The 25,763-nt window shown below is 38.1% G+C and overlaps 3 protein-coding genes and 1 pseudogene across 4 annotated transcripts; 2 read left to right on the top strand and 2 right to left on the bottom strand.

Moving 5' to 3' along the window:
* Window positions 1-2,351: 2,351 nt before the first annotated feature.
* LOC112192294 lies at window positions 2,352-3,370 on the bottom strand (annotated as a pseudogene).
* A 135-nt stretch (window positions 3,371-3,505) lies between these two features.
* Window positions 3,506-7,946, bottom strand: LOC112192293 (mediator of RNA polymerase II transcription subunit 27). Its single transcript, XM_024331952.2, has 8 exons — window positions 7,525-7,946; window positions 7,260-7,425; window positions 6,475-6,934; window positions 4,899-4,958; window positions 4,750-4,818; window positions 4,606-4,649; window positions 4,364-4,533; window positions 3,506-3,772 (listed from the first exon to the last, which is right to left on the bottom strand). Exons 1-7 carry the CDS (start codon window positions 7,796-7,798, stop codon window positions 4,380-4,382), a joined length of 1,227 nt encoding a protein of 408 aa, XP_024187720.1. The 5' UTR covers window positions 7,799-7,946; the 3' UTR covers window positions 3,506-3,772; window positions 4,364-4,379.
* Window positions 7,947-9,666: 1,720 nt separating this feature from the next.
* LOC112192292 lies at window positions 9,667-22,086 on the top strand. 2 transcript variants are annotated; one of them, XM_040516374.1, is made up of 21 exons: window positions 9,667-10,260; window positions 11,036-11,100; window positions 11,202-11,274; window positions 11,551-11,673; window positions 12,207-12,376; window positions 12,843-12,992; window positions 13,757-13,900; window positions 14,945-15,005; window positions 15,399-15,712; window positions 16,444-16,575; window positions 17,315-17,434; window positions 17,609-17,695; window positions 17,874-17,996; window positions 18,141-18,261; window positions 18,343-18,468; window positions 19,212-19,346; window positions 19,715-19,866; window positions 20,031-20,171; window positions 20,976-21,296; window positions 21,582-21,712; window positions 21,816-22,085. In XM_040516374.1, exons 2-20 carry the CDS (start codon window positions 11,044-11,046, stop codon window positions 21,690-21,692), a joined length of 2,661 nt encoding a protein of 886 aa, XP_040372308.1. In that variant the 5' UTR covers window positions 9,667-10,260; window positions 11,036-11,043; the 3' UTR covers window positions 21,693-21,712; window positions 21,816-22,085. The 2 variants fall into 2 exon arrangements, with proteins under 2 accessions (XP_040372308.1, XP_040372307.1); XM_040516373.1 differs by having other exon boundaries at window positions 21,582-22,086.
* Window positions 22,087-22,837: 751 nt separating this feature from the next.
* LOC112195254 (protein CHROMOSOME TRANSMISSION FIDELITY 7) lies at window positions 22,838-25,224 on the top strand. Its single transcript, XM_024335626.2, has 6 exons — window positions 22,838-23,064; window positions 23,244-23,514; window positions 23,605-23,700; window positions 23,826-23,894; window positions 24,310-24,653; window positions 24,947-25,224. The coding sequence occupies exons 1-6, from the start codon at window positions 22,892-22,894 to the stop codon at window positions 25,086-25,088; spliced, it is 1,095 nt and encodes a 364-aa protein (XP_024191394.1). The 5' UTR covers window positions 22,838-22,891; the 3' UTR covers window positions 25,089-25,224.
* The last annotated feature ends 539 nt before the right edge of the window (window positions 25,225-25,763 follow it).

Here is a 25,763-nt window from a genome sequence, read left to right as displayed (position 1 = left end):
ATTATACTTCTCGAAAATCATTTTATATCAAAACATTGTTTTGACTTACCCATAAACCGTTGTCAATCAAGTTCATATATTTTAAAACAAATAATTTGTTTCGATAAATACGATTTTTCATGCTAACAATTAAATATACTAAATTAAAATATAACTACTTTATCAACCGAAACACCGTGAGATTTACTCATCTCCAAATCCTGCTGCGTCTTCACACAAACCAAGACAAGCACAAAATCATCCATACTCTGCTCACACAATTCCGTCAATCACCTAATCACATCAAGGTCGCGTTTAATACAACACAAATCACACAATTCACAAAACACAATTACACGACTATCCAACAGTCAGATCCTCACCCGAGACCATCCAACAACCTAGGAACACTTCTACGATCAATAAAACAAAACTGCAAGTCGATCGAACGGCCGAATCCTCACAGACCGAAAACCGATCGAATCGAAAATGCTAAAACCCTAACATGCTCAAACGATCTCCAAAAATTACAAACTATATAGCGAAATGCTCGTATCGACGAGTAGATCGAAATCAGGAATAGAAACTGTCCCCAGGGTGGCTGAAAGCCGCCGGAAAACACCACCACAGTGGCGGCACCGCCACCAGCCCAAAGTCGGAATTTGACAAAACTCACAACATGAAAGTTCTTAATCTCAACTCCAATTGAAACTTTCATAACTAGCATAAAGTTTGAATCAAAGCCATTTGGTCGGAATTTACCTCGCAAGTTTTGAAATTCGATCTTCAATCTTCAAAATTCGATCTCCACACTTTGAATCGTTGCAAACCATCTTGGGAGAAGCATCTACGTCCTCTGGGCTCCAAAAGCCCTCAAGAAACACCGGCTATGGTGCCCGGAATCGGAAGTTCCGATCTTGGTTCGAAGCATCGCCGTCGACAAACTTCCCGGCCTTGTAGCGCCTTCTACGGTGCTTCCCACGATGAATCACCACCACAGATGTGTAGAGGGGACTGAGGAGAGCAGGATTCCCTTTGGAATCGAAGCAAAAGGTGGCCGGAGGAGGAAGAACGACGCTGGCGAAGGTGAGGGGGCAAACCCGGGGTTGGGAGAGAGGAGAGAGAAAACTTTCCGAAAATGGAAAGTTGGTATTTTAGGATATTTTTCCTATTTAACCAAAATGGAAACTTTTTCCAATAGCCATAACTTCTTCATACGAACTCCGATTTTCGCGTTCCACATGTCCACGAACTCGTATTGACGACTCTACAATATCTGTGAATGAAGTTTTCATAGAATCCTAACGTATAAAAAGTCAACCTTTGCAACCCCCCTAAAACCATACTTTTCGAATAAAAAATTCGTCCGAAACACTTCCGCTCATTCCACGAGCCACGAAACCGTCCAATAACCATAAAATTAATTCCAGAAAATCCTTGGAAAATAGATACGAATTTCCGGGGCATCACAATTTAATAAACGGGTCGGCCACGGGTCAACCCGCCAACATAAAGTGAACCCGTATAATCCGATTATGCTATTCTTTTTCTTGAAATTTTAGACGTTGGGAGTATTTGATCCTAGGATTGGACAATTTGAAATATTTTGTTTCATCATTATTGGATTTAATTATTTATGAATTATATATAATTATTTATATTATTCGTCTTATGAAGTTTTTAGTGAATTTAATCAATTTATGCATGTTTTTAGTTAAATGGGTCGCAGTGTTAACCCTTAAATGGGTCATTTTGTCCAATACGACACGACTTATTTATTAAATGGGTTAAGTGGGTTGGAAACGGGTAACCCATTTAATAAATAGGTTGGGTTTGACCGTTTGAGTTTAAATTTTTGACACGATTAATAAATGGGTTAGAGTTGAGTTTGGGTTTGTGTCTTGTGACACGATATATACCTTGACCCGACACAAACCCAACCCGACACGATCCATTGACAGCCCTAGGTATAGGCGAAACCGCTGCAGATGGTCTTATAAAAGAGGATGGTTGGGGGCTGTTAATGCCCAGCTCTCTATAGAAGAGTAAGCCCTTGGGAACGAGTATGGTGGCAAAACTCGACCTAGATGAGTTTTAAAGTGAAGGCTAAGGGGCATCTATGGGGAAGAAATCATCCTCTATACCAGAAAGTACCTCGAGGGTGATGAATGCGGTTCTAAAAAAGGTTTTGTGAGACCATCTGTGTAAAAGACCAATTCAGAAGTTTTGATGCAGATTAAGATGACAGTACATTTAAATTGAGTACAAAAGGTGTACTAATATTTTTTTTACTTACTCTGTACTCCTGCTTTTTTCAGTGTCTTTGAGCTTCGTTGTATTTGTATCGTATTATGTGTGGCCTTGGATACTTATTTTCTTAGAACACTCTCCTTTCATATATTTAACAATAGGCAGACTCATCGAAGTGTCTACATTATTGTTAGGATATCATAAGTCATAACATTCAGCAGACACACCAAAGTATCTCTCACCAGAAAAGTTTCAAGACTAGTACACATCTAAAGAGTTTTATTTCAGGACTTTCTTATACCACTACTCCACACCAAGCCTCTTCTCCATCTCAAGAAGATTCTCATAAACCTTTTTCGGGTCAGCAAGAGACTTCGAAACACTCTCCTTCTGCAAGCATCTCTTGGCCCATGAAATCAGCTTGGGGCACTCGGCCTCTATACTGAAGTTTCCAAGTGTCTCACAAGCATGAAAGCAGCTGTAGAACGTGATGAGAGCAATGTCCAGGAAGGCAGGAACCCAAATCTCTCACCCATGAAATAAGGCTTGCCTCCAAGCTCTCCTTCCAACACCTTCAGGACTTCAATGAATTCCTTCTTTCCTGCCTCCTGCTCTTCTCCTTTTGCAGGCCATATCTTCCTGATTGCATCATATAACTTCTTATCAATGAAATCGGCCCAGAATCTGGCCTGGGCTCTCTGGTAAGGATCAGAGGGAAGCAGAGGAGCCTTATCCTTCCATACCTCATCAATATAATGCACAATGACGAGCGATTCACAGACTGGTTTGCCATTATGGATGAAAACCGGGATCTTCTTGCGGACCGGGTTCATCTTAAGAAGCCGTTGGCTCTTGTTCCTCAGGTCTTCTTCTCTGTACTCATATTTGATTCCCTTCTCGGCCAGAGCTACTCTGACCCTCATCCCAAACACGCTCGCATAAGCGTCCAATAGAATAACCTCGTCCGCCATGGAAACTGTTCACAAAGTTCTTCTAACTAGCTTATAGGTATGCTAACTAACTCGGAGACTGGTAAGTAAGAAACTAAGAATCCCAACAAAATCAAGGGGGTTTTATAGAGGTGTTTGAGGTATAGTCGTGGCTGATTTTGAGATAGGTGCCTGACGTGTTGCATGACGTTTGCTTGAGAAAATGAAGTGTGAAATGTTCTAGCTTGTTCAGGACGATGTGATAGTCAGGAGCAAACAAAAGTAGACATCATCCTTGGTTTGTACCAAAAGAAAAAAAAAAAAAGAAAAAAAAAAGGGAGACATCCTTGGTACAATACTGATAGAACATTTTCATCACACCTAGTAAAAGGTTCACATGCTATCTGCTGAACAAGGAGTTTCTAAATTTACAGATTTTAATAAAAAAGTCACAATTAAGAACCTCCTACTGTTCACAATATGATCACATACACGAACTCTCCAAAATATATGGATATTCTGCGGATGTCTTTTTATAAGTCAAAGCTAGTTAAAAACACCCAGACATGCTACGTCCTCTGACACAACTCAATATGCCCGACTAAAATAATTACCTGAATCAAAGCAAAACGCTTAGTTAGCATAATGAAATGGGAAACAAAACACATCAAACTATATACAACAGACTAATTAAAGAGTAAAAAACAAAAAATAAAAGAAAAAGAAGCAGAGTAATTCAAGGAAAAAAGAAAAGAGAAATGGTCAAATAAAGCATGATTTCTAACCAGTTACCACATATCTTACTTATAATATTCCGGATTTTCAACAACTAGAAAATAGTTTTTTTCCTTTGGACAAGTTGAAAGTTCAAAAATTGTGATAATTGTTGTCACTTGACCATCTTTACCTACCCATTTGGATAGGCACAGATTGTAAAGTGCAACACTAACAACCACCACAATTCAGATTATAGTTAAAACTGTATCCAGGAACCCAGAAAGAGAGATAAGAGCGGAGTCTCAGCATTCAGACCAATAGTAGTCTTCAAAGAGAATCCTCAACTTTCAGTAAAAGTCTATACTGACTGGTTTTGTTGATCTTTTTTTACAGCCGAGTAACATTCAAAATTCAGGTGGAAGCTCTTTAAATGACAAATTATCTTCTGGCTTTCCAATCCATTATGTATGATGATGATGACAATTTACCTGTTAGTGGTAGAGATCACCTTTCCTCCATAAAACAACCTACATGGTAAGTCTCGGTAAGATTTAAACTGGAGGATATATTCGATGTGGAGAACTGCCGGTAAGGACGATTAACCGGGGGCAACAGTAAAGCTGATTGTCGGTCCATAGCTAGCAGTCGTTCGCACTTACTGCGCTCAATAGAAGAAATTAATAACTTCAAAACCACTAAAGAAATTCAAAGTTAAAGGAGAAGGTTGTACCTGCAAACTTTTGTGAATAGAGTTTGGTAGCTGCAGATCCAGAGCTATAGAATACATGTAGAAAGTTAGACATAATTGTGTAGATTCTGCCCCTGTGCAAATAAATTAGTTCAGTGAGTTAACATGAACATGATAGAGACTAACCAAAAGGGAATATAGAGCTGTTTCAGCTTGAACTCCAAGAAAGTACTGCAAGGCCAAACCAGCATGTTCCTGCAATAATAATCGATAAGTATTCTAACCGAGGCCCAATTGCATAAGAATGAACTTCAACCGGAGTGTAAAGCTTATACCGTGATATGTTTAAACACATGATAAATTGAAAAACCTCTTGCATGAATGTAGCTGCCTCCCTGTTCAAGAATGAAATGAGGAACATGCACATCAGGGCAATTCATATCCTCTTTAAAAATAAAGGAAAAAAAAGTGAATATCCATATCAAGTGGGACCAACAAAGTTGCATGTTATCAGAAATCTAGTGAAAATCTGAAGGCTTGTCAAATAGTACGGAGGAAAACAATACATTATCTAAGGTAGCATACAGTCTGTATTACGGCTGATCAAGTTATAATCAGCAAATTAACTGAGCTCAGTATGTTGGAGTAATTGATGTAGTTAGCTTCCTAGCATAGACAGGGTTGCTCAACTAAATCAGGATTCATTAGCTGACTTCTTACGCTTTCCTTGTTGTCTATATCCCATAACAGCTATACAGTACATCAAGCTAATCTCTCTACTTTCAAGTTTATATCAGATCAGAGCAGGAGATCAATATTTCGAATCCCTCCCAAATAAGTTGAATTCCATATAATGGGCAGAAATGATGGAGACTGATGTAGGACGAAGCAAGCATGAGAGTGAGTATGGTTATGGAAGCACCAAGAAAGATAGAATTTTAAAAAATAGAACAGTTTTGGAAGATAAACAATGTTTGTAGCTGCTGTAATCTAATAGAGCTTAGGGAAATAGAGAATAGAGGGACTTTTCTTAAAAGATGAAACCATATATTAAGGCTTCAAATACTCCTTGGGGAGACATATGAAAGACAAGGTCCTCGAAGAACTGAAGACTTCGATGTACTCTCTGATTCAAACAGACTCTTAACAGCTCTTGATCCAAAAGATGTTCTAAATAAAACTAAATATTCTCATAGAATGACTGTTCTTTTATCAGTTTATTCATTTTACTGACTTGGACTCTTAAAGTACAATGGAGACTTAATAGATCTAGACTCATATACATAATCTAAGTGAAACTTAATAACTTTTACAATGAATCTTGGTTTATTATATTACTAACTTATACTGACTTGGACAAGTAAACCATGGAGACTTCTCATTGGACCAAACAGGCTGTAGCTAATGGGCTTTGTCTTGAGTATCCAAAGCGGACATTTTTTTTTCTAAACAAGCTGTAGCTAGTGCATGGGAGACTCACATGTTTCTTTTCTAATCACGTGGTAGCTGCTGCATTAGAGACCCACATGTAAGAGAAGGAGGGGAGGAGGAGAGAGGGGGAGGGAAGGGGGTGGTTTGGAGTATAAAATAAATGTTGGCTGGCAATCTGGCATTTAAGAGATTAAACTTTCGAAAATAATGATAAACCAACAAAATTTATTAAATTAACAAGAAGCAGAGTTTATGAGTTTGTCTTATTTTGATCCTGAGAGTCACTATCAATTCTAGAACTGGATGTCAAGATGTTAAGACCTATGGTTAGAACCTACATACGTATGCATGTCAAGTCATGCTCATATAAATACGATCTGGAACTACTTAAGCATGAGACAACTACTGAAACAGATCAAACAATATGAAATGTGAATCCTACTATTAAGTAATAATAGGCATGCAGGTAACATAGATTACCTCTTCTGGAGAAAAGAAAGCTACTGCATCTGGGTCAATAGAACCAGCAGGATGCAATGATACTACAGCTCTGAAGACAGACGGAAACAGCAACTCGATGACAGCAACCTTATCTATCGCAACATCAGCCAGTGGAGTTGCTCGTAACTTACTCGAACTATGAAAACTATGGTCCTTCACTGTTTCCAGTGGATTCTCATTAGCTGGCAGTGACGATGCTCTTTTTAACCAATCCAATCGTTCGTAGGTGAAAACTTTCAAGTTAGGCACCTTCTTTTCCAAGCTCATTAAAACCTCTGATAGTGTCTTACAATCTAGTAGCTCTTCTTGATTGTGTGTAGTCAATGATGGGGAAACACACGGTTTCTTTGAAACTGGTTCGTCACTCTGACTGTCCGATCCATCATCAAGGTGAGGAAAAAATCTTCTTTTCTGATCAGTGAAGGCCTTCAGAGCTAACCTAAAATATCGACATCATTCAAGAAATGGCTTCTTAGTTCAATACTCCGATTCAAAAAGTGAAAACAGAAAATAACAACCAGCTGCCAAATCAGTTGCGGCATTAAAAAATCACGATTCTGATTGATTCCTAAATAACAACTAACACTGTCTACTTATTAAAACCACACTCTTCTGCGAACCACCGAAAATTCATTATAATCAAGAACTATTCTCCTATTTCAATTGGACAAACTAGAATCCAGAACTGCTTTTGTATGAGGCAAGAGTATAAAGAGGCAATGTGCATAAGGAAGAAGATGAATTCTATCAGATTTGAGACTAACCTGGTCCTGTCCACTGCGGACGCGCCGGCCTGTCCGGCGAGCTGCCGTTTCCAAGCATAGGCGACGACGGCGCCGTCGGGACAAACCAACGGCATGTGCAGTCCCCAAGAATTACTTCGCGACCGGAGAGAATCATTCAGAACTCCAGACTCTTCTAGCTGCCTTCCTACCAAAAATCAACCCCAAAAGCCCTCAGAATTTTTCAAACCTCGGAGCCCTAAGAGAGAGAGAGAAAATGAGAAACAGAAGGAAGGAAGGAAGGTACCTATGGAGCGGAGGTCTTGGAGGTGCTGGCGCATGGAGGCGTCTTCATTGAGGAACAAGTGGAGCGGCTTGGTGCTCTGGTGAGGCTGCGCCGCCACGAACAGGGCCTCCAGAAGGCGGTCGGCGCCGAGCCTAATGTCCGCGATGAGGCGACCGGCTTGGCCGAGGCGGTCCATCGCCAAAGCCACCTGCTTCGGCGGCGCCTCCGCCGCCGTGGACCCTACCGAAGCTGGCGGAGTAGTAGTCGTCGTCGTCTGCGGTGGCTGTTGTTGCATCGTCTGAAACGTAGCGACAGGGCTTCGATCCCAAATCACTCTCTCTTCTTTTCTAATAATATAGAAAGATTCCACCGGCGACCCGGATGACCCGGCCCGTATCCGAAACCCGGCGCCGCGTAAGTATTACTCTAATATCGTTTAACTACAGCCGTCAGATGCATGTGGGACCTACATGCACAGGGACGGTGTAGATTTAAAGACCCATAACCTAAATTAAATTCATAACTGGAGTGGAGCGCAAGAGCTTCTTCTTCTTCTTCTTCTTCTTCTTCTTCTGCTTCTGCTTACGGTGTTGTTCTCTGTAGCAATATCAGAGCTTCACTTCAAGGTTAGAACTTTTTACAGTTTGATAATTTTTTTTAATTTTTTCTGTTTCGCTATTTCATACTATTAGTGTTTGGGCGTTTGGCTATCTTCTCTTTTGGGTCATTGACCCAAAGCACCAAAATAACAAAAAATTGTCCCACTTACCCCAGCAACAGATTTTTGTTCCCACACACACAATTTAACACAAAATGACCATTTTACCCTCAACTCAATTAAATAACTACAACCACTGCCACTCAATATCAATCTCTCTCTGGTCCCTCTCTCTCTCTCTCTCTCTCTCTCTCTCTCTCTCTCTCTCTCTCTCTCTCTCTCTCTCTCTCTCTCTCTCTCTCTCTCTCTCTCTCCCTCATTCCACACTTCCTACTGACTTCCGACTTCGACGCATGAGCCAGGCCGTTTCCAGCTCCGGCACTCGATCCACACAGCCTACCTCTCTCTTCCAGACTCCGGTGTCGAGGACCAACCCGCCGGTGCTGCGCATCTCATGCGTCGATCCACTCCCCGATCTTCACCTTGGAGCGACGTTGAGTTCTTGCCCAGATTCCGGCGTTCGATCCACTCCGCCGTCTCCGTGGCCTCACCGAGCGTTCGATCCACTCCGCTGCGCGTCACCGACGTTCGATCCACTCTGCCGTCGCTCCGATATCGTATCCTCCAATGCTAAATGCAGGCCGGTGGCAGAGGAGAAAGGAGAAAGATGATTTGGCCAATTTCGCAGCTCCGGTGCCCAAATCAGGACGTGTAGTGGAGGAGGAAGGCCTCTGGGATGCTGACCCGTCGTGGCAGAAGTTGCCGCACCGGAGGATTAGAGGTCACTGGTTCCTGGGTGCCCAGATTAGTTTATGGGTGCCCAGATTAGTTTATGGTTTATTTGTTTTTTTTTTTTTGGTAAAATAGAAAGAAAGAACAAAGAAAAAAAAGGTTTTATTAGGGGCTAATAGACGTCTATTGGGGGCCAGTAGACGTCTATTGGGGGGCAATAGATGTTTTGAATTGATGTAATCTCCTCGTTTTTTTTCTTTAATCAAAGTTTTATTTGTGTAGTTTTAGAAAGATTAATTACCATTTCGGTAATCTAAACGTCTATTGGGGGGCAATAGACGTCTACTGGGGGGCAATACATGGCTGATAGTCGTCTATTGGGGGCCAATAGACGTCTATTAGGGGGCAATAGATGTCTATTGGGGGCAAAAAAAACTTTCCGGTGAGATTTTCAGCAAGTTCCGGTGGGCGGCAGCCGGTGACTGGAATCCGGCGGCCGGTGACCGGATTCCGGCAAAAGTTGGCCGGAATCCGGCTGCCGGTGACCGGATTCCGGTGATTGGTGACCGGATTCCTGCGGCCGGTGACGAGCTCCGGCGAAGTCTGCTATGGTTTCTCTCTCTTCCATTTTCTCTATCTCTCTCTCTAAGTAACAAAGGGGTGAGGGGTAAAATGGTATTAAAAAAAAATTAAAAACAAAAAAAAAATCTTAATGGGGTATTAGGGAAGACTTCCTTAGAGTGTATTGGGTAAGAGAGAATTAAAAAAACTTAATGGGATAAGTGGGAAAAAAATCCCTAGAAATGGGGTAAATGGACAAAATCCCTTCTCTTTATGTATATATGAATTTGTGTCTACTTTTTCTGGAATGTTGGGTTGTTTCGAGGGGTTTGATTAGTTATTAGTAGGCCTAGCATCAGAGCCCGTGACCCGCAAACCCGCATGATAAAAGTCCGCACGAACCCGCCCAATTATTAATCCGGGCTGAGAAAAGCCCGCACGCCAAAAACCCGTAAATTAACGGGCCGTGCCGTGCTAGACCCGTTAAGCCCGTTGGAACCCGTTAAGTTATTTCTGAAAATTAAACCCTTTCTACGCGGCTTCAGGAATCCATGACTCTGCCTCTTTCTTTCAGCAATCCGCTCTCTACCTCTCTCGTAGACTCCATGACTCCATCTCTCTCTTCTTCATCCAAACCCACAATTTCAGAGTGAGAGAATCTGAGCTGGGATTGGGTTCTGAAGTGCTTATTGGGATTTGGGTTTGGTGGCCGCGCTCTGCTTCTTCTTGTTCTGCTACTTGTGTTTCTTATTGACTCGGATTGATCACCGACTCGCTGTCCCACCGAGTCCATTCATCAAATCGGGGTGAGTTCAAATTCTCGGTTTGTTTTCTATGTTGGTGCCACTTTGTATCAGTCTCGTGCTGTGATCTGAATGTTTGATCCAGATTCGTTGCTTAGTTTTTGTTCATTCTCGATCTTTAGAATCCGCGAGTTATTGATTTTGTTTGGTAACTGTTTCATTTGTGATCGATTCGAATTGGAATCAATCGGTTTCAATCTTCGATTGCTTTTGTGTACTGGATTGCTAATTCAAACTCGGTTTGCGATTTTGATTGTTGACTGGTAAGAGCAGTAGACTGTTAGCACTAGTTTTCTTTGGCTTCTGCTAAGTTGGGATGTTGTGGACCAGATTTGTGGTCGGTGTAGGGCTTCTTTACTCTCACTGTAAGAACAAATGCATTAAAACCAAAGTAGGACAACGCCCACCAGTGGCTACCAGACCATTTTTCTGTAGTCTGTTTGGAATTTGGTAACTGAGGTGGGAATTGAAAGCTTGAAGGAAGTGCTAATGTGTTACTGTTGGATTAGTAGTGCAATGAATTATGAATTAAAAAAAAAAGTAAAAAAAAAAAACTGCTTACGGGTCTTAACGGGTTCCAACGGATAACCCACAAACCCGCCGGGTTTAGCCCGCGAAACCCGTTAAGCTAACGGGTTCTTACTGGGTCGGCCCGTTAAAAACCCGGCCCGTTAAGAACCCGCACTATACCCGCACGTTGCCAGGCCTAGATTAGTAATTGATTCTTTGTTTATAGAGGTTTGGCTAATTGTTGTTGTTGTTGTTGTGTGAGGTGTAGAGATATAAATGGCAGGTTCTAAAAATGCCTCAAAGAAGAAGCAAAAGCGCGGTATCGACTTCAAGGTAATGAACTATTTGGGATTGAGTTTACTAAGCTCTGAAAGTTTGACATATGAATCCTGTGTTTTTTCTGTTTGTTATGTGTTTTATTTTGTTGTTTGCAGAAAATAAAGCGAAAGATTGGCAGAAAATTGCCACCAGCACAGAATGCTACTAATACTGAGATTAAATCTAAAGGTATTGACTTCATCCGTTTTTGGATTATATATATAAAGCTATTGTTTGTTGTAAATGTTCTGTTACTACATCAAAGGGAAAATTTTGTCGTCTCTTTTAACATACATATTATTTATCATGGTGGAAGTGGCTGAAATTTTGGCCGTTGTTTTCTTTACTTGAAAGTTAGATAGATATTATCCACCAGAATCAATGTTGCTCCTGAATTTTTAGTTCAAGTTCTTGTGGTTAACTAATATCTGGAATAAGTATTAAATATGGGTGATTTATGATCAGCAATTGTTCTCCCCGAGCAGAGTGTGGCATCCGAGAAGGCAGGATTAGCAGTGAACAAGAAAGGCTTGACTTTGAAAGAGCTTCTTCAACAAACATCTCATTACAGCTCAAAAGTCCGTAAAGGTATTTCTCTATTATTTACAGATTTCATTTTCAAAACATTAGCGGTATCTTGTAAAGTATGCTCCTTAGTTCAAAAAGCTTCAACATTGTCCTTATTATCTGCCATTTGGAATCAAGAAGGGAATAATAAAGTAAGGTTGAGAAACCAACGGTGGTAATGTACAGCATAAGTTTCAATTGAGTTTTCTTTTCAGCAGCCAAAGAAAGGGTAAAACAAATTTAATGCATATGATTAACACCCGTATATGCCTAATTCTGGTGGTTAAGATTTTCTCTACATTTGGGAGTCAATTTTTGCAATGTTTGGATATAGACCATAGACATTAATCTATGATTGCAACCTCTTTCTTTGATCATAAAGTCACTACATCAATGATTATATTATTCTGCACATTCATTTTATATTTACTGTGTTAAATTTGAATAAGTTACTTTCTTTCCAATACTTGTGTCTTTAGGAAGTATATCTGCCACATTTTTCTTCTATTGTATCTGCTTTTGACTCTAACATTCAAAGTTTTATCTCTCTGTAGACGCATTGTTGGGAATTAAGGATTTATTCCTTAAGCATCCAGAAGAGTTGAGGTTGCATAAGTATGCTGTTATTGAAAAGCTGCGGGAACGCATTGGTGATGATGATAGACTAGTTCGAGAAACGCTGTATCAACTTTTCAAGTCAGTGATTTTCCCTGGATTTAAGGAGGTAATTTTATGGTTTTCTAGTTTTTATGAATGTTTATAAGAAGTAGGAGAAAGGCAGTTATATTTGATTGTTCCCAACTGAGAAACTTTTGGGTGGTTAGTTGTGCTATTTCCTCTTGGTTGTTTCAAAATATATTCATCAACTCATTGTAAGTGTCATCCAATCATTGCCATGTACAACATGTGGCTAAAATTCTGCATGGTGGAGCAATAGGTATCTTGTATAATCAAAGCCAGTTCTTAGCTCGGGTGTCCTTCTTTCTTATGAGGCTTATTCTTTTGTCTTTCTTTTCTTTTTCTTATTATTATGAATCTTCATACTGTAAACAACAACTTAATAGTTCAAAACATATACAGCTCCTTTTGTTGCTCATATGGATTGTCTTTTTTTATTTATCATCATCATTTTATCGTTAGAATTGTTGGATTTAACTGACACTTTTTGTTCCTTTTTTTTTCTTGTCCAGGATAATCAAGAGCTTTTTGTTTCCTTGATGATGGCCTATATATTTAATTCAATGACACATTTAGCAATTGACGTTCGACTGATGGCTTTCAAAATTTTGGAGCTTGTTATCCAGTACTATCCACCTTCCTTTTTCTTGTATGCTGAAAAGGTATCTAAGACTCTGCTGTGAAATGTTTTGTGTCATTCTTTTATTAAGATTTTTGCTGGATGTTTTATTTGGAAGTAAGAAATTTGAGGATTACTGTTCATGTTTTGGTTATTGACTGTAAATTGTTATATGTTTTCTTGCTCTCATGCTTATATATTTTTTTCGTGGGATGGAATTTTGGTATATTCTCACCTGTGACAACATTTTTGTTTAGATCATCATGTTTTGAAATAGCACACCATCTCCTGCTAAATATTAATAGAAATAAACGGGGTAACTTTTGGGGCTACGATACCATATGTAAGGTGTTGCAGAATGAAGCCTTATTGTAAAACTATTCAGTTTTTTCAAGGCTCCAGTGGTATGATGTCTGTTTCTAATTCCCACCATTTCTCCTTGGGTTTCATTTGCTTTCGTTTTACTCCAAAAGAGTAGGTTACTGGATTTTGGTAATAGATGTAGGTGTTTAGGTCTTTATTTGAGGTAGAAATGGTGTCGAACTTGTTGAAACAGATACTTTTTGGCATTCCTCATACTCGAAAGGATCAAGTCTTTATCTTCATATGGTATCTTTATCTTTTACTTCAATGTTTCTTTCTTTATTTTCCCCCTGTTTTTAGTCGCTACATGCTGTAACTCTTATGCTGGCTGCTAATCCATCTACAGTTTAGATTAACTCAAATGACTATTACAGTGTCACAACTCTCTTGTGTGTTTAGGGATAACTATTGATACTTTTTGGATGTTTGCTTGCTTATTGACAGATTCTTCAAAACTTTGAGGATATTTTGCGAAAGAACCAGTTTTATTTAGAGGACAAGAGCAAGCTGAAGAATGCTCTTTCTGGGTTGGAGCAATGCTTGTTACTGCTTCCATGTAACAAGAAAGAAGTTGGCTCATGTGAACAGGTACTTTTTGTTCTCTCAAATTTTGAATACTACCTTCTTTGGTCAATGAATACTGCACGTTTTCTTTTATGTTTTGGTAAACTGTGTGCATCTTGCACCGCTTGTTGTCTTGTATGGTGGCATTTCTTCATTCCATGTTACTTCTGAAACTTCTGCTGCCATGCTTTGTTGTTATTAGTGTTGCTGATTTGCTATCCTCACCATTGCTGATCATCATCCTACAAAATTTTCACCAATGAATTCTATATCTATTGATGCTTTAGTCTCTCTTACTTTAAATCATGTCTTCCGGTTATGAGAAGTGGGGAAGCTTTATGCTTGTGATAAAAATTTCACCAATTGATCCCTTGTGCTTAGCCCAAGAGGTGAGGGAGGGTGGGCTAATATCTTAGGGTTGGGATAGGTTAAGGGTTGGACCTGAGGTCCTTCCAATATAACTAGTTTTAAAAGTTATACATTTTACTCTCATGATCGCAAAAATTTACATAGCACCTAAAACATGCTCATAAATTGTTTGAGTCTTAATATGTGCTATTTTTGAATGCATTTGGTTTGCAACTAAGCCGAACCTGTAAAGAAAAGGGTTTATTGTGAATTTGTGATAGAAACTTTTTATTGTAAAGTTAATACTTAATTGACCGAAAAAAAAATTAATACTGAAAATTTAAGGGCTGGTAGGTATGCATCCAATTTTTCAGGTAAATCATTATCTAATCATTTATTTTAAAAGGTGTTGATCATGGTCCAGACATGATACCATGAGAAATAAGATTGTTCAAACATGTGAAAAAAATTTCTTATGTCCATATGCAAATACAAAAAAACAGGTGAAAGTTTTGAAATTGTCTTTTATACTCATTATGTTTATGTCATGCATTATATTATGCTGATTTCAGATCAGACTTCTAAAGCTGGATGAACAATTTGCATTGGGAAAGGGTCTTTGAATTTTGCTTAATGAATTAAGCTTACAACTGTTTCATTTGTCATGCAAACGGCTTTCTAGTACAGTAATACACTAATACTTGACTTTTTACTTGATAGAATGATGCTGGACAAGCGATGCTGCATGCTTTTGACCCTGATGTGCCTGCAAAATCTGCTGGTATGTCAAATACTTGTGCCTTGTATCTATATAGTGTTATTGATAATGTTGTGCTGATGATTCCCTTCGTCTAGTGTATAGATCAATATGCACTTAGTAGCTGAAATGCTTGATCTTTCAGATGAAGTACTTTATATATGTGATATTAGTAGTCTCATAGTCTGCGACTCTGATTTCCTTAGTTTCTGATGCCTTGCATTTGGTACTGTTTCTTACAAGATGAGAAATCACAATTCACTGTGATATTATTATCTATAGTTTGTTCCTTAGTCCTTACATTCTGTTAGTAAGTTCAATTTGTGGGACAAGGCATTCAACTTCTGAGCTCCATTTTATTTCATGTGTTCTGTTTACCTTATATTGGCCTATCATCCTCTCTCTTTCTTTCTGTAGGGTTTTCTCTCATCATCCCAAAACTAAAAGACCTTGTGCCAGTTCTAGTCAATTGTTTCCAAGATTTTATTCCTGCAGTACAGACTGGTGAACATCTTGATGTGCAATCATTTGATTGTATGGTGTCTATACTTCACAGTATAAATCATGCAGTCCGGTTCTTTGTTTATATGATTGATGAGGGTACGTCAGAATCACGACCTTCTCATGGGGAGCTTGATGTGGCTATGTTGGGTGGAACTATCTCCATGACGCTGATGAAGAAGTTACTTGTTCTGTTTCCCCTGAACATGAGAAATCAACTTTCTGAGAAGGTAAAACAAGAAGTACTTCTTAGATCTCATCGTTTAACTTGCCTACTTTTTGCATGTCTCTTGGTTGGTTCAGTGTCACTTTCTTTTGAATCTGTTGTATAATAAGTGATGGCCTTCCTGTTTTTAATGGTATTAAAAATCTATAATATCCTCAATATTTCTGTGCTGAGCTACAATGGTTTTCTGAATTGTTTGCTATCTAATTTTCTCAAAATTGATATGTTGAGATATATTTAACAATACAGCTGTATATTCTCACCCTCAGTGTTTCCATTAAAACATCAACCTTTAATATTTCATTTTGTAAAAGTTGGGACAACTATATTACTAGTGGTATAGCATATTCTCTGTTTGACATGTGTACGTTTTAATTCATCTGTGTTATTTCTTGTATCTCTTGCAATTTCTATATTGTATTTTTGATTCCTACTATTCAGTTCATTTGTATCAAAAGTTTAAAACATGTTGAGGTTTTAGTCGAAGGTTGTAGCATATTTCCAGAAGTTTTTTATTATGCTGTGGGAGTATTATATTTGGCCAACACCTTGGCAACTCTCATTTTGTTGAGACCTGTTTACAGGAAGAATTTTATAGGATTTGTGCTGTAATATTCTTCTCTGTAGCTCATCTCCCTCTTCGTGAGGAATCTCTATTTCTCTTTACTAGATATTTATTGATTGTTCTTTCTCTGTTGCAACTTAAATCAGTTCTTTTCTGTTTCTCATTGGCAGGATGATGTTAAATATTTTGTCTTGGACAGTGTGATGACAGAAATATTTCTGCACTTAAGCAAATGGATCTGCCCTCCCAGTGTTCTGTTGGAGAAATTTTTAGAATTTCTAGAGAATGCGCTGCTTGGAAAGGTTTGATCTTGCTCTGTAAAATTTGATATTAATTACAAAATTGCATGCTCTTGGAAAGTTAGGTCTGTTCATTGTACTGGAACAATTTCTTGAAGATACTGATTAATGTGCAATAATCAGATACATCTGTAGTTTAAATTACTAGCATTTTACTCTTCTTCAATCTTTACAGTAATGTGAAAGAGGGAACCCTATGGTGGTGGTACATGTAGCAATATTCATTGTGTTGTACAAGTCACAATTTGCTTGTTTTGTTGTTTCAGTACAATGAGCTCGTGCATTAGCAATGAAATCTTTTCTAATGACAATGTGACAAATTGATCTCATTTTATTAGCCACAATTATCTATACTTGTGCATTGTATATGAATAGTGTCAAATGGAGCCCTTTAGACCTAAGGACATCTCTCTCCCTTTAAGTACAAGGATGTGTGGGTCAGGTTTGTGCATACAAATAATGGTTTGGTGCTTATCTAAATTGCCTGACAAAAGCCAACTAAATATGCATGCTGTGTTTGATATATTAACGCAATTGATAGATAGTTATTTTCAAGATCCAAGTTTCAACGTAAAATTATTGTTCTACAATTGCTTCAATAGTGTTATTTATAAAAGATGCATATAGTGTAATTAGTATATCTGGTAGGCAGTAAGGTAAAATGATTACACTGTTTTTGTATTGAGTTATTCTATTGTTATTATTCTAAATGGCTTTTAAATAATTGGGAATTTGTTTGCAGATTTGTAGTGATAGACGCTCTGGTAAAGCAATCCAGGAGAAGCATTTAATTTCACTTCTTCCTTTTGTACCAAAACTTGTTTCGCAAGTGGCAAATGACTGGAAGTCTCGTCTTCTTCAGGTGACCTGTCTCATTAGACTATATTATGTTAAACGGATTCCTTTTCTTCACAATTTTTTTTACTTTGATTGTGTTGTTATTTTAGTTTTTGGTCTTAGACAATTAGAGTTTCCTAAGTTGCACATACAATGGTGAAAATTTGAAGTGATGTTAATGAATCATCCTTGGTTGCAGGCTTTTACTAAGGCATTCAAAGATTGCAATCCTGTGTCATCTTTAAAATTAGCCTGTCTTTCCACAATGGAGGAGATGGTTGTTCCTGTAAGCCTTCTATACCCTTTCCTTGAATTTCTGCAAGCTTTCTTTTAGTCTATCAGATAGAATTTCTAATGCACCAGAAGAAATAAATCAGTCTTTTTTTTCTTTTTCTTTTTTTTTCTCTGTCCCTCGTTTCTACTTTAAAATTGATTTTGATATTTATTTTTCTTACGAACCGTAGAGACAAGGCATGCTGTACCTGGATCCAAGGGATCCCGAGATATTAAACTTTCAGATTGCCTGGATAAGAGAGCTTCCCATGTTGCTAATCCTGCTGGGTGATAAGAACACGTCCCACTCCCAGGTGAGTATTTAACCTTGTGAAAGAATTACCAGTGAAGCAGTTCGGAACAAATAATTGATTTTTGACAATGTTAAATGCCTGATCTTAAAAAAAAAAAAAAAAAAAAAAAAAAAAAGTCCTACTCTGAATCAAATGCTTTTGCAGGTTGTGTTACACCTTTTACTTCGGTTGGGACAGCGTGCTTTCATGAACTATTCCTTTGCATTGGAATATGACAACATGCAATTCTCACTGCAAGAATTTTTCTGCATATATCAAGATGATGGTAAATAAACCATTCCATTGATATTAATCATCCATTCGCTGACAATTAGACCTCTTACGGTACTCTGTTTCATTCTTGTAGGAAATATAATATATGGTCCTTTTGTAAGGCTGCCCAGAGAATCTCAGGAACTCTCTCTTTGTTGCCTTCGTTACATCTCTAATTTGGATTTGCATATGTTGAGGTCAATAGCTTATTGTTGCCTATGTAAGTTTTTCATCTGCCTCAGTTTGATTCTGGATGGTTTATCAGCTTAGGCTTTGTTATGCTGTAATCAGCTTTTATTTAATGTTGCTTAAAGCTCTTTTAGTATTTTCATGCATGGTGCAAATAATTGTGTCCACTTAGTATGCAAATTATTCTTGCCTTATTAACTTATGGAGGAACCTTTGACATTAATGGATTGACACCCAAATCTCTCAAAAACTTATGGAGGAACCTTGTGTTTCTAATTTGGATACACTTGGGTAGTACTGGTAGTAGTACCAAATACATTCCTCAGTGCATGGGATTTTTATTGGGTGATAGAGCTATCTTTTGCAGAAAGAATCAGGAAAAGCCTTATCTGCTTTAATTTCTGAATTTGAAAGATGACGTTCTTTTTGAAATCTGATGTGAAAGTAAAACATCATTTCAAAAATCTTTCTTCATCACTTTTCTGGACCTTTCATAGCGGAATGAAGGTATTTCCTTTCAAATGGAAAAAGTGATGTGTCTTTCAAGTCTTGATGTTACTATCAGTATATTATGTATGATGTTTGGTGATAGGGTGTGTAAGATACGATTAAACATTTAAAGAGTAATTGTCTTATATGCTAAAACTATGGAGGAATTATATGTGTTCTCCTTTATGGTTTCCAGCAGATATGAACACTGTTGAAGTACAGAGAGGTACTGGCAATTTTGGAATACTTTTTTGTAATACTTTCTTTCTTACCTATCCATATCAGGTCCAGAATTGGAACAGTATGTAATAATTCGAGTCATAGAGATCCTGCATTCAGCTTATAAATCTGGACATATTCAAATTGCGGATCACATTAGTTTCTTCATCACTTTGCTCTCCCGCTTCAGAGTTTTGCCAGGTATCTCTAATAGAAGTTCTTCTTTTGCCTATTTAAGTTATGCATATGAATAGCATACACCAGTCTATTTTTACTGCTTTCATCTCAACTATTTTCAATTATCTATTAGCAATATGCTTATTTGTCTATGTACCAGTTAAATTGTATATGTAAGACATTATTAACCATTTAGAGCACTGCTTCAGAACAAGTATGTCTTGCTCCAAGATTTGGAGAAGGAATTTTGAACTTATATGTATGGTTTTGAACTGTGTTCTTCTGATTGTCAAAATATCTGATGCCTTGATGTTAATTACTGTGCAACCTACATGCCTGATGTATGGAAAAACTAGTTGGTTTCTAAACCTATATGGATTTTATCTTTGCAGAAAATGTTAATGCTGTTATGGAGAGAGATGTGAACATCTCAAATCGGGGGACTTTTAAATCAATCACTGGCATTGTTTGCTCGTGTCTGTCACAGATGGGCGATAGTTCTCTTGTTTTTAAAATACTAGAAAAAATGGTACTAGATCAAATGGTGAGTTGATGCACATCAATCACTGGCATTGTTTGCTCGTGTCTGTCACTAATTTGTACATCAATGTCCTTTTAATTTGTTTTTCCTCATTTGTTGACTCTGGTTGGCAGTTTGTTCAAAAGTTATGCTTTTCTTGTTGACTCTGGTTTGTATTTTTGCTTCAGTTGCAAAACCTTCCGCTGGACAATGTCTGTGCTATGCTTAGGATGCTTATTGCACTGGACTCTGAAGAGACAATAATTTCTGAACAAGCTTTTGTAAGCTTAGTCAAAATCCTTCCTCGATATCTTATTGACATTGTGCATGTAAGTTTCTTTTTTTGTTAAGTGTACACTCCCCTCCCCATAAGGGAAGAAATAAAACTTGCTTATTTGTATTAGTACTTGGTTTTGTGGCATGTGTCACTTAAAGGGTTGCAAATATTATTGAATCTCTTATTATTTGCTTTCTCATTAAACGCTTCTTTATCTACATCACACTATTCCATGAAAGGAAGTAACAAGCATGCACATAGATGACTCTTTACTTTAAAAAGAAATATGTTAATGGTATCTTTCATTTTTTCCCTTTGATCAAGTTTAGCGTTATAGTTTGAGTTTAGTTTCATATCCATATCATTTATTTCTTTATTTTGATAAGAAACAAGATGCTGTTAATAAAATGGAATCGTGCAACATAGAACCAGATGTCTACTTAAGGGAGAAAAATTGTCCTAACTACCTAGAAAACAGAATCAAGGATTTATGTTGTACTTGATTCTAAAAAGATATCAAGACAAACCATTTAGGAACCACAGCAATGTAATCTGAAAAGTCAGCAGGGTATGAACTCTCACTAAACTAGGACAACACTGATACCCAAAGAGGAGCTGAGAAGAACCCAAAAGATGACAGGCACAATTGTTATTAAATAGTTGTCAATTTGATGATGTATTTGTTGCAGCATGTGGTGCTGACTTATTTCTATATTTTTTAATGTAACGTGCTACATGCTGTGCCATCATGCATACTCCTCCTTTCTATATAATGTTAGGTCCTTTGGCTTGATTTTCTTAGGTCCTCTGCCTTGTTGAGGTCATAATACTTTCAGTTTTTTGCCTTCTGATGCAGTGCATTGCTGAAGATGATGGGAAGGCCTCTGGTTCCCTTTCCTCGAGTGCATGCTGTTATTATCTTGTTCCTTGCTTTTTCTTATTTGTTAAAAGTCACAAACTTCTGCGTCTTGTGTTGAAGACGTTGGGGTCATGGATAAATGAAAGTTTGTCAATTTTACCTTGCGATCATACCCACTATGAAACAGACATTTCAAGCAGGGTAGAAGCAATCATTTCAGTTCTTCTCTTGTTGCATAAGGATGACAAAATTTGGCAAATTATGTCTTCATTCAAGGCAGAGATTGACTGTATTTTGCAAAGCATCATCTCTATACAGGTATTTGAGATTCCACCCTTGACATAACTTATATGTTCGAATAGTCTTGACAATTTCTTTTTGGCACATCAGAAAGCGGACCCTCAACTATCAAAATTTCCAAATATTATATAGAATGGAAATAAGGGAGCCCTTCTATTGAGGACCACTATAATGAGAGGATTAGTTGAGGATGTGATGTGATGTGCTCATATTTATGTGTATGTTGCACACATAGATGAAGGGATTCAATCCCTAATTGTTGTGTGTCTATCATGTTGAGATCTTTAATATCTGTTTGTGCAGTCCTCAGAGGAAATCAGCGTGACCCTTCAAGAAAAGAACAAATTGAAATGTGCACATGATAGACTAAAGAACGCCACAAGTGCATTGCGTGCTGAGATGCAGTCAGTCTAGAAGGATGTCCCTACCCCTAAGTACCTGACTGAGTCTTCTATTTCATCACCATCTTCAATTTTCTCACGCTTGTTGAAATTCATTTTGTTATTTAATTAGTTCATTTTGGAATTTAATGATTAGGAAATTGGAGAACAGATGGTAAATATCCTCCTGAGAGTAGTTGGGAAGTGGCTATGGTCATTTCAATCTGCGTCAATGATTCAGCTTAGCTACTTACTTGAAGCCACGGAGCGGGTGCATGTCTCCGGGATGCACTTGTCTTCCTCACTTGTGGAAGAACAGCACACACCTAGCATAGTTTTGGGGTTGAGAGTACGAGGCTAAATCAGAGCCTCAAATCTCATTGTACGGTTATGGTGGGTGTCAAATTTTGTTGTGAAACAGACTTATAGTTGGTTTAGTACGTAATATACCTCTCTAAAAACTCTCTCCTTGGGAGCTTTTGGTCGGAACATTTTGTATCAGTTTTGTTTTAATTAGCTCTAATTTGAATCCAAAGATAACAAATAACAAAATCAATGTATCAGAAATACCAGTCTGTCAGTAGATATCAGCTTACTGACTAGTATTTGGGTCTAGTAGTAATGCATTCCCTCTTCAACAATGTTGGTGGAGGTCCCAAGCTTGACTCCCTCCCCCTCTGATGTGTGGTTTGCCATGAAAGAGCGAACAAATGGAGATGGTTCAACTGGTAACAAACGCAGAGTGACTTGGGAAACTTTAATGTTTCTATCTACTATGCTAAGTATGAGTAGATGCAGGATTTTGGGTAAACAAAGTTGAGTTTTGGGTTAATCACCTGAAATAACCGTCTTCTTTAGATAAAATAACCAAAAGTTTTGGGTTACCGAAGAAGAAGATCACCCTATTTTTTGGATCAAATAACAACTAGTCCATTGTGAGTAGAATTCACGATCTCTCACGAAGAAGAAAAGACCACTCAATGTGATACAGTCAATTTCCTCGTTTATGAACTAAAGATACATTAAAGTATGGTTGGTAACGAAATGGGGATGAAGAAAATACCCAGGAGCATGACCCGACCCGCTAAAAATTGAAAGGCTAGGCGGGAAAGTTAATTAAATTGTCTGCCCAAAAAAATTTGGGCGCCAATTCAAAGTAAGCGACTAAATAATGCGTATAATCCAAAATTCCAATTTCCACAATCGAATTCCTCTCGTTCATTCATTGATGCGATGCAATCAAAGATCAGTGCCTTCTTCAAACCCTCTTCTTCTTCTTCTGTTTCCCCCAAACCAGCAGACCCACCTCCTATTTTCGACGACGACGGCCAGGAATTGAGCATATGGGAAAAGAAGCAACACCAACAATTCTCCACCTACAAGCGAAGAGCTCCAAACCCACCAAGGTATCTTCTTCACCCACTTTTTATTTCATCTTAAATTATTTCTGTACTTGGGCTTGGTGTTACTTTGAATTCGGATATTTAGAATATTGGGTTTAATGTAGTTTCTTAGATTTCCCTTTTGTATTAGTAATCAGAAGTGAAAATTTTACTGACCCTTTTTGTTATTTTGTGTATGAAAGGGGTGGGAGTGAGTGTAGTTGGGATAACCAGTTGGCAAAGACACCCATTTCGGATGTCGACTCTCCCAAGCCTGAATCGACAGTATTGGGAAAGACAGTGACCAAGAACAAGAAGAGAAGCTATGCTCAGTACCATTTAGACTTGGGTCAGTCTGACTTTCTTCTGCACACGTGTTCAGCGTGCGGCGTCATGTATGTGACTGGAGATGAAGAGGATGAGAAGGCTCACAAGGGATTTCACAATGACTATACCCGCGGAATACAATTCAAGGTGCAAATGCTATGACTTGGGTGTTTGCATTAGATTGTTTAGGTTCATTTTGGGTGCTTGTTATGTCAAGTTGCTGATTGAGTTTTGCAGGGTTGGTGCAATGAGAGGGTTGTTCATTCGCTTAAAGTTGGAGGAGGTCGGATTCTTTTGGTGTTGGATGGTGATCCTCCTGCTCAGAGGAACAAGGTTCAAATTCTTGTTGTTGATCTAATGTGGAGGATGATTTACAATTGTTAGTACCTTGGATAAGTGGGATAGCACAAAGGAAGCTCAACAATTAGCTTAATAGGACTAGTATTTTATTGTGGCAGGTTGAGAAAGTTGTGACAATGATGGAGACTGAGCTTGGCAGTGGGTGGATTCTGCCCAAGTTGTTTAAGGTGACTGTCAATCACTCTTACTTGGTCCTATTAGAAACATGCTAGCAGGGTTTTTGTTACACCAAATGGCTTAGAATTCTTGAAGTACTATTCATTTCTGTGTTAGTTGTTGAAATTTGAATATTCAAGACTTGTTCTTGAACGATTACAAAAGCAGTCATGCCCTGTGATTTAAAGCAACGCAAATTGCTATGTTTCCTAAATACTTGTGCTTTCCTCAGCCATGTCATTTGAGTCTTTGGGTATTTTTTTTTGGCGTATTATGCATTTATATTCTTGCAATTTATGGTTGGTAAACCATCTCTTCTGACAGTTTTAGTGGATAAAGAATGGTTTTGTATCTCTTTTTCTCTATATGGCATGATTTTGTATATATCATCTCCATTACAATTTTGTCTCAACCTTTTGTTTGCAGGTATATCTGTTTGTTTTGTCCACAAGAATTGTAGGCTGTCTGGTTGCCGAACCTATAACAAAAGCACACAAAGTCCTATCTTGTGCAGTTGATGGAAGCTCAGGTTCTGCTAGTACGGCAACAAATAAAACAAAGTTAACTACTCTCCAGTTTGGGGAAATCAAATTTCACAGGGAAGTCATTAGAAAAGCCCCTTCTGCTCCTGAACCATTGAATGAGTGTTTCACTGGTGCTATCGTTTGTGAAAAGGAAGCTGTACCCGCTGTCTGTGGCATTAGAGCCATTTGGGTCACTCCAGCTAACAGAAGAAAACACATAGCCACCCACTTATTGGATGCCCTGAGGTAACTTAAACACTCCAAGTCCTTGATTTTAATTCTCTTATGTGCTATTTTGGAGGGACTTTTTTATTTATTTTCTTTTCTGATTCCCATCAATTGTATGGTATCTCAAACTCCAAGGAACAAGGTCCTTGGGAACTAGGATATGTTATATTTTTCTCTTCTGCAAGACTGCAATACTGGTGGTATATGAGTCCATCTCTGCCCTTTACAACACTAAACTAAAAGATTGATTTACTCTCTTGATGCATTTTTCATTAGTATTTGGTTGCTTTCTTATTCTTTTTCCATCACAGGAAAAGTTTCTGCATGGGATTTGTCCTTGAGCACTCTCAGTTGGCATTCTCTCCACTAACATCGGCTGGAAACGCATTGGTATCAAATTATATTGGCAGTGGACATTTCTTGGTGTACAACACAAACAATGTCGTCTCATAACACAGATAAATGGTTGTAGTTGTTCTGTAGGCTGAGTTTTTTTTTTTTTTTCCTTCTTTTTGAGGAAGATCTACCCACACTCCAGATCCTAATTATTTTATAACTCAAAATTTTTCAGACACTTTGTTAAATTAAAAAAGTTAATAAAATGCCTGTTCTCCAAGTTTTCATTCTCACTTATTTCAGTCTTTTCTGCAACACTAGTTTATCTAGTTCGTCCCCTAAGTTGTTAATTTTTCTTTAAAAATTAGTTATAATCAGTCTTCAAGCACTTGAGTGGATTTCTTAAATAAAATGATAAAATGATGAATCAACCGTATCTAAGATTTTCTGACCTCCTCATAATGGAAAGCCTGCCCCCAAGTTTCTTGTAGCATCGGCCGGCAAGATCCGGTCTTTTGCTTATTGTCTCCGGAGAATATTCTCTTACTCATACCAAAATCAATGATTTTTTTTTTTTTTACTACATTCCACTTATTACACTGTAATTTTGAGATTCAATTACTTCAATCCCTGATTTCTAATTTAATCAAAATGATCCTTGTCTCAATTATCACACAAGGTCCAATTTGTTTAGTCTCTGTCCAAATTGGTCGTTAACTCGCTGATGTGGCAACTTCATCCACGCCAAATCAACTCAATGAGACTTATTTTAATGGTGAAATTTCTATTAGA

This window comes from Rosa chinensis, chromosome 3 (assembly GCF_002994745.2).
Source record: "Rosa chinensis cultivar Old Blush chromosome 3, RchiOBHm-V2, whole genome shotgun sequence".
In the NCBI taxonomy this organism is placed as follows: domain Eukaryota; kingdom Viridiplantae; phylum Streptophyta; class Magnoliopsida; order Rosales; family Rosaceae; genus Rosa; species Rosa chinensis.
The sequence above is the reverse complement of the archived record's forward strand: the minus strand, read 5'-3'. Positions and strand labels throughout refer to the sequence as shown.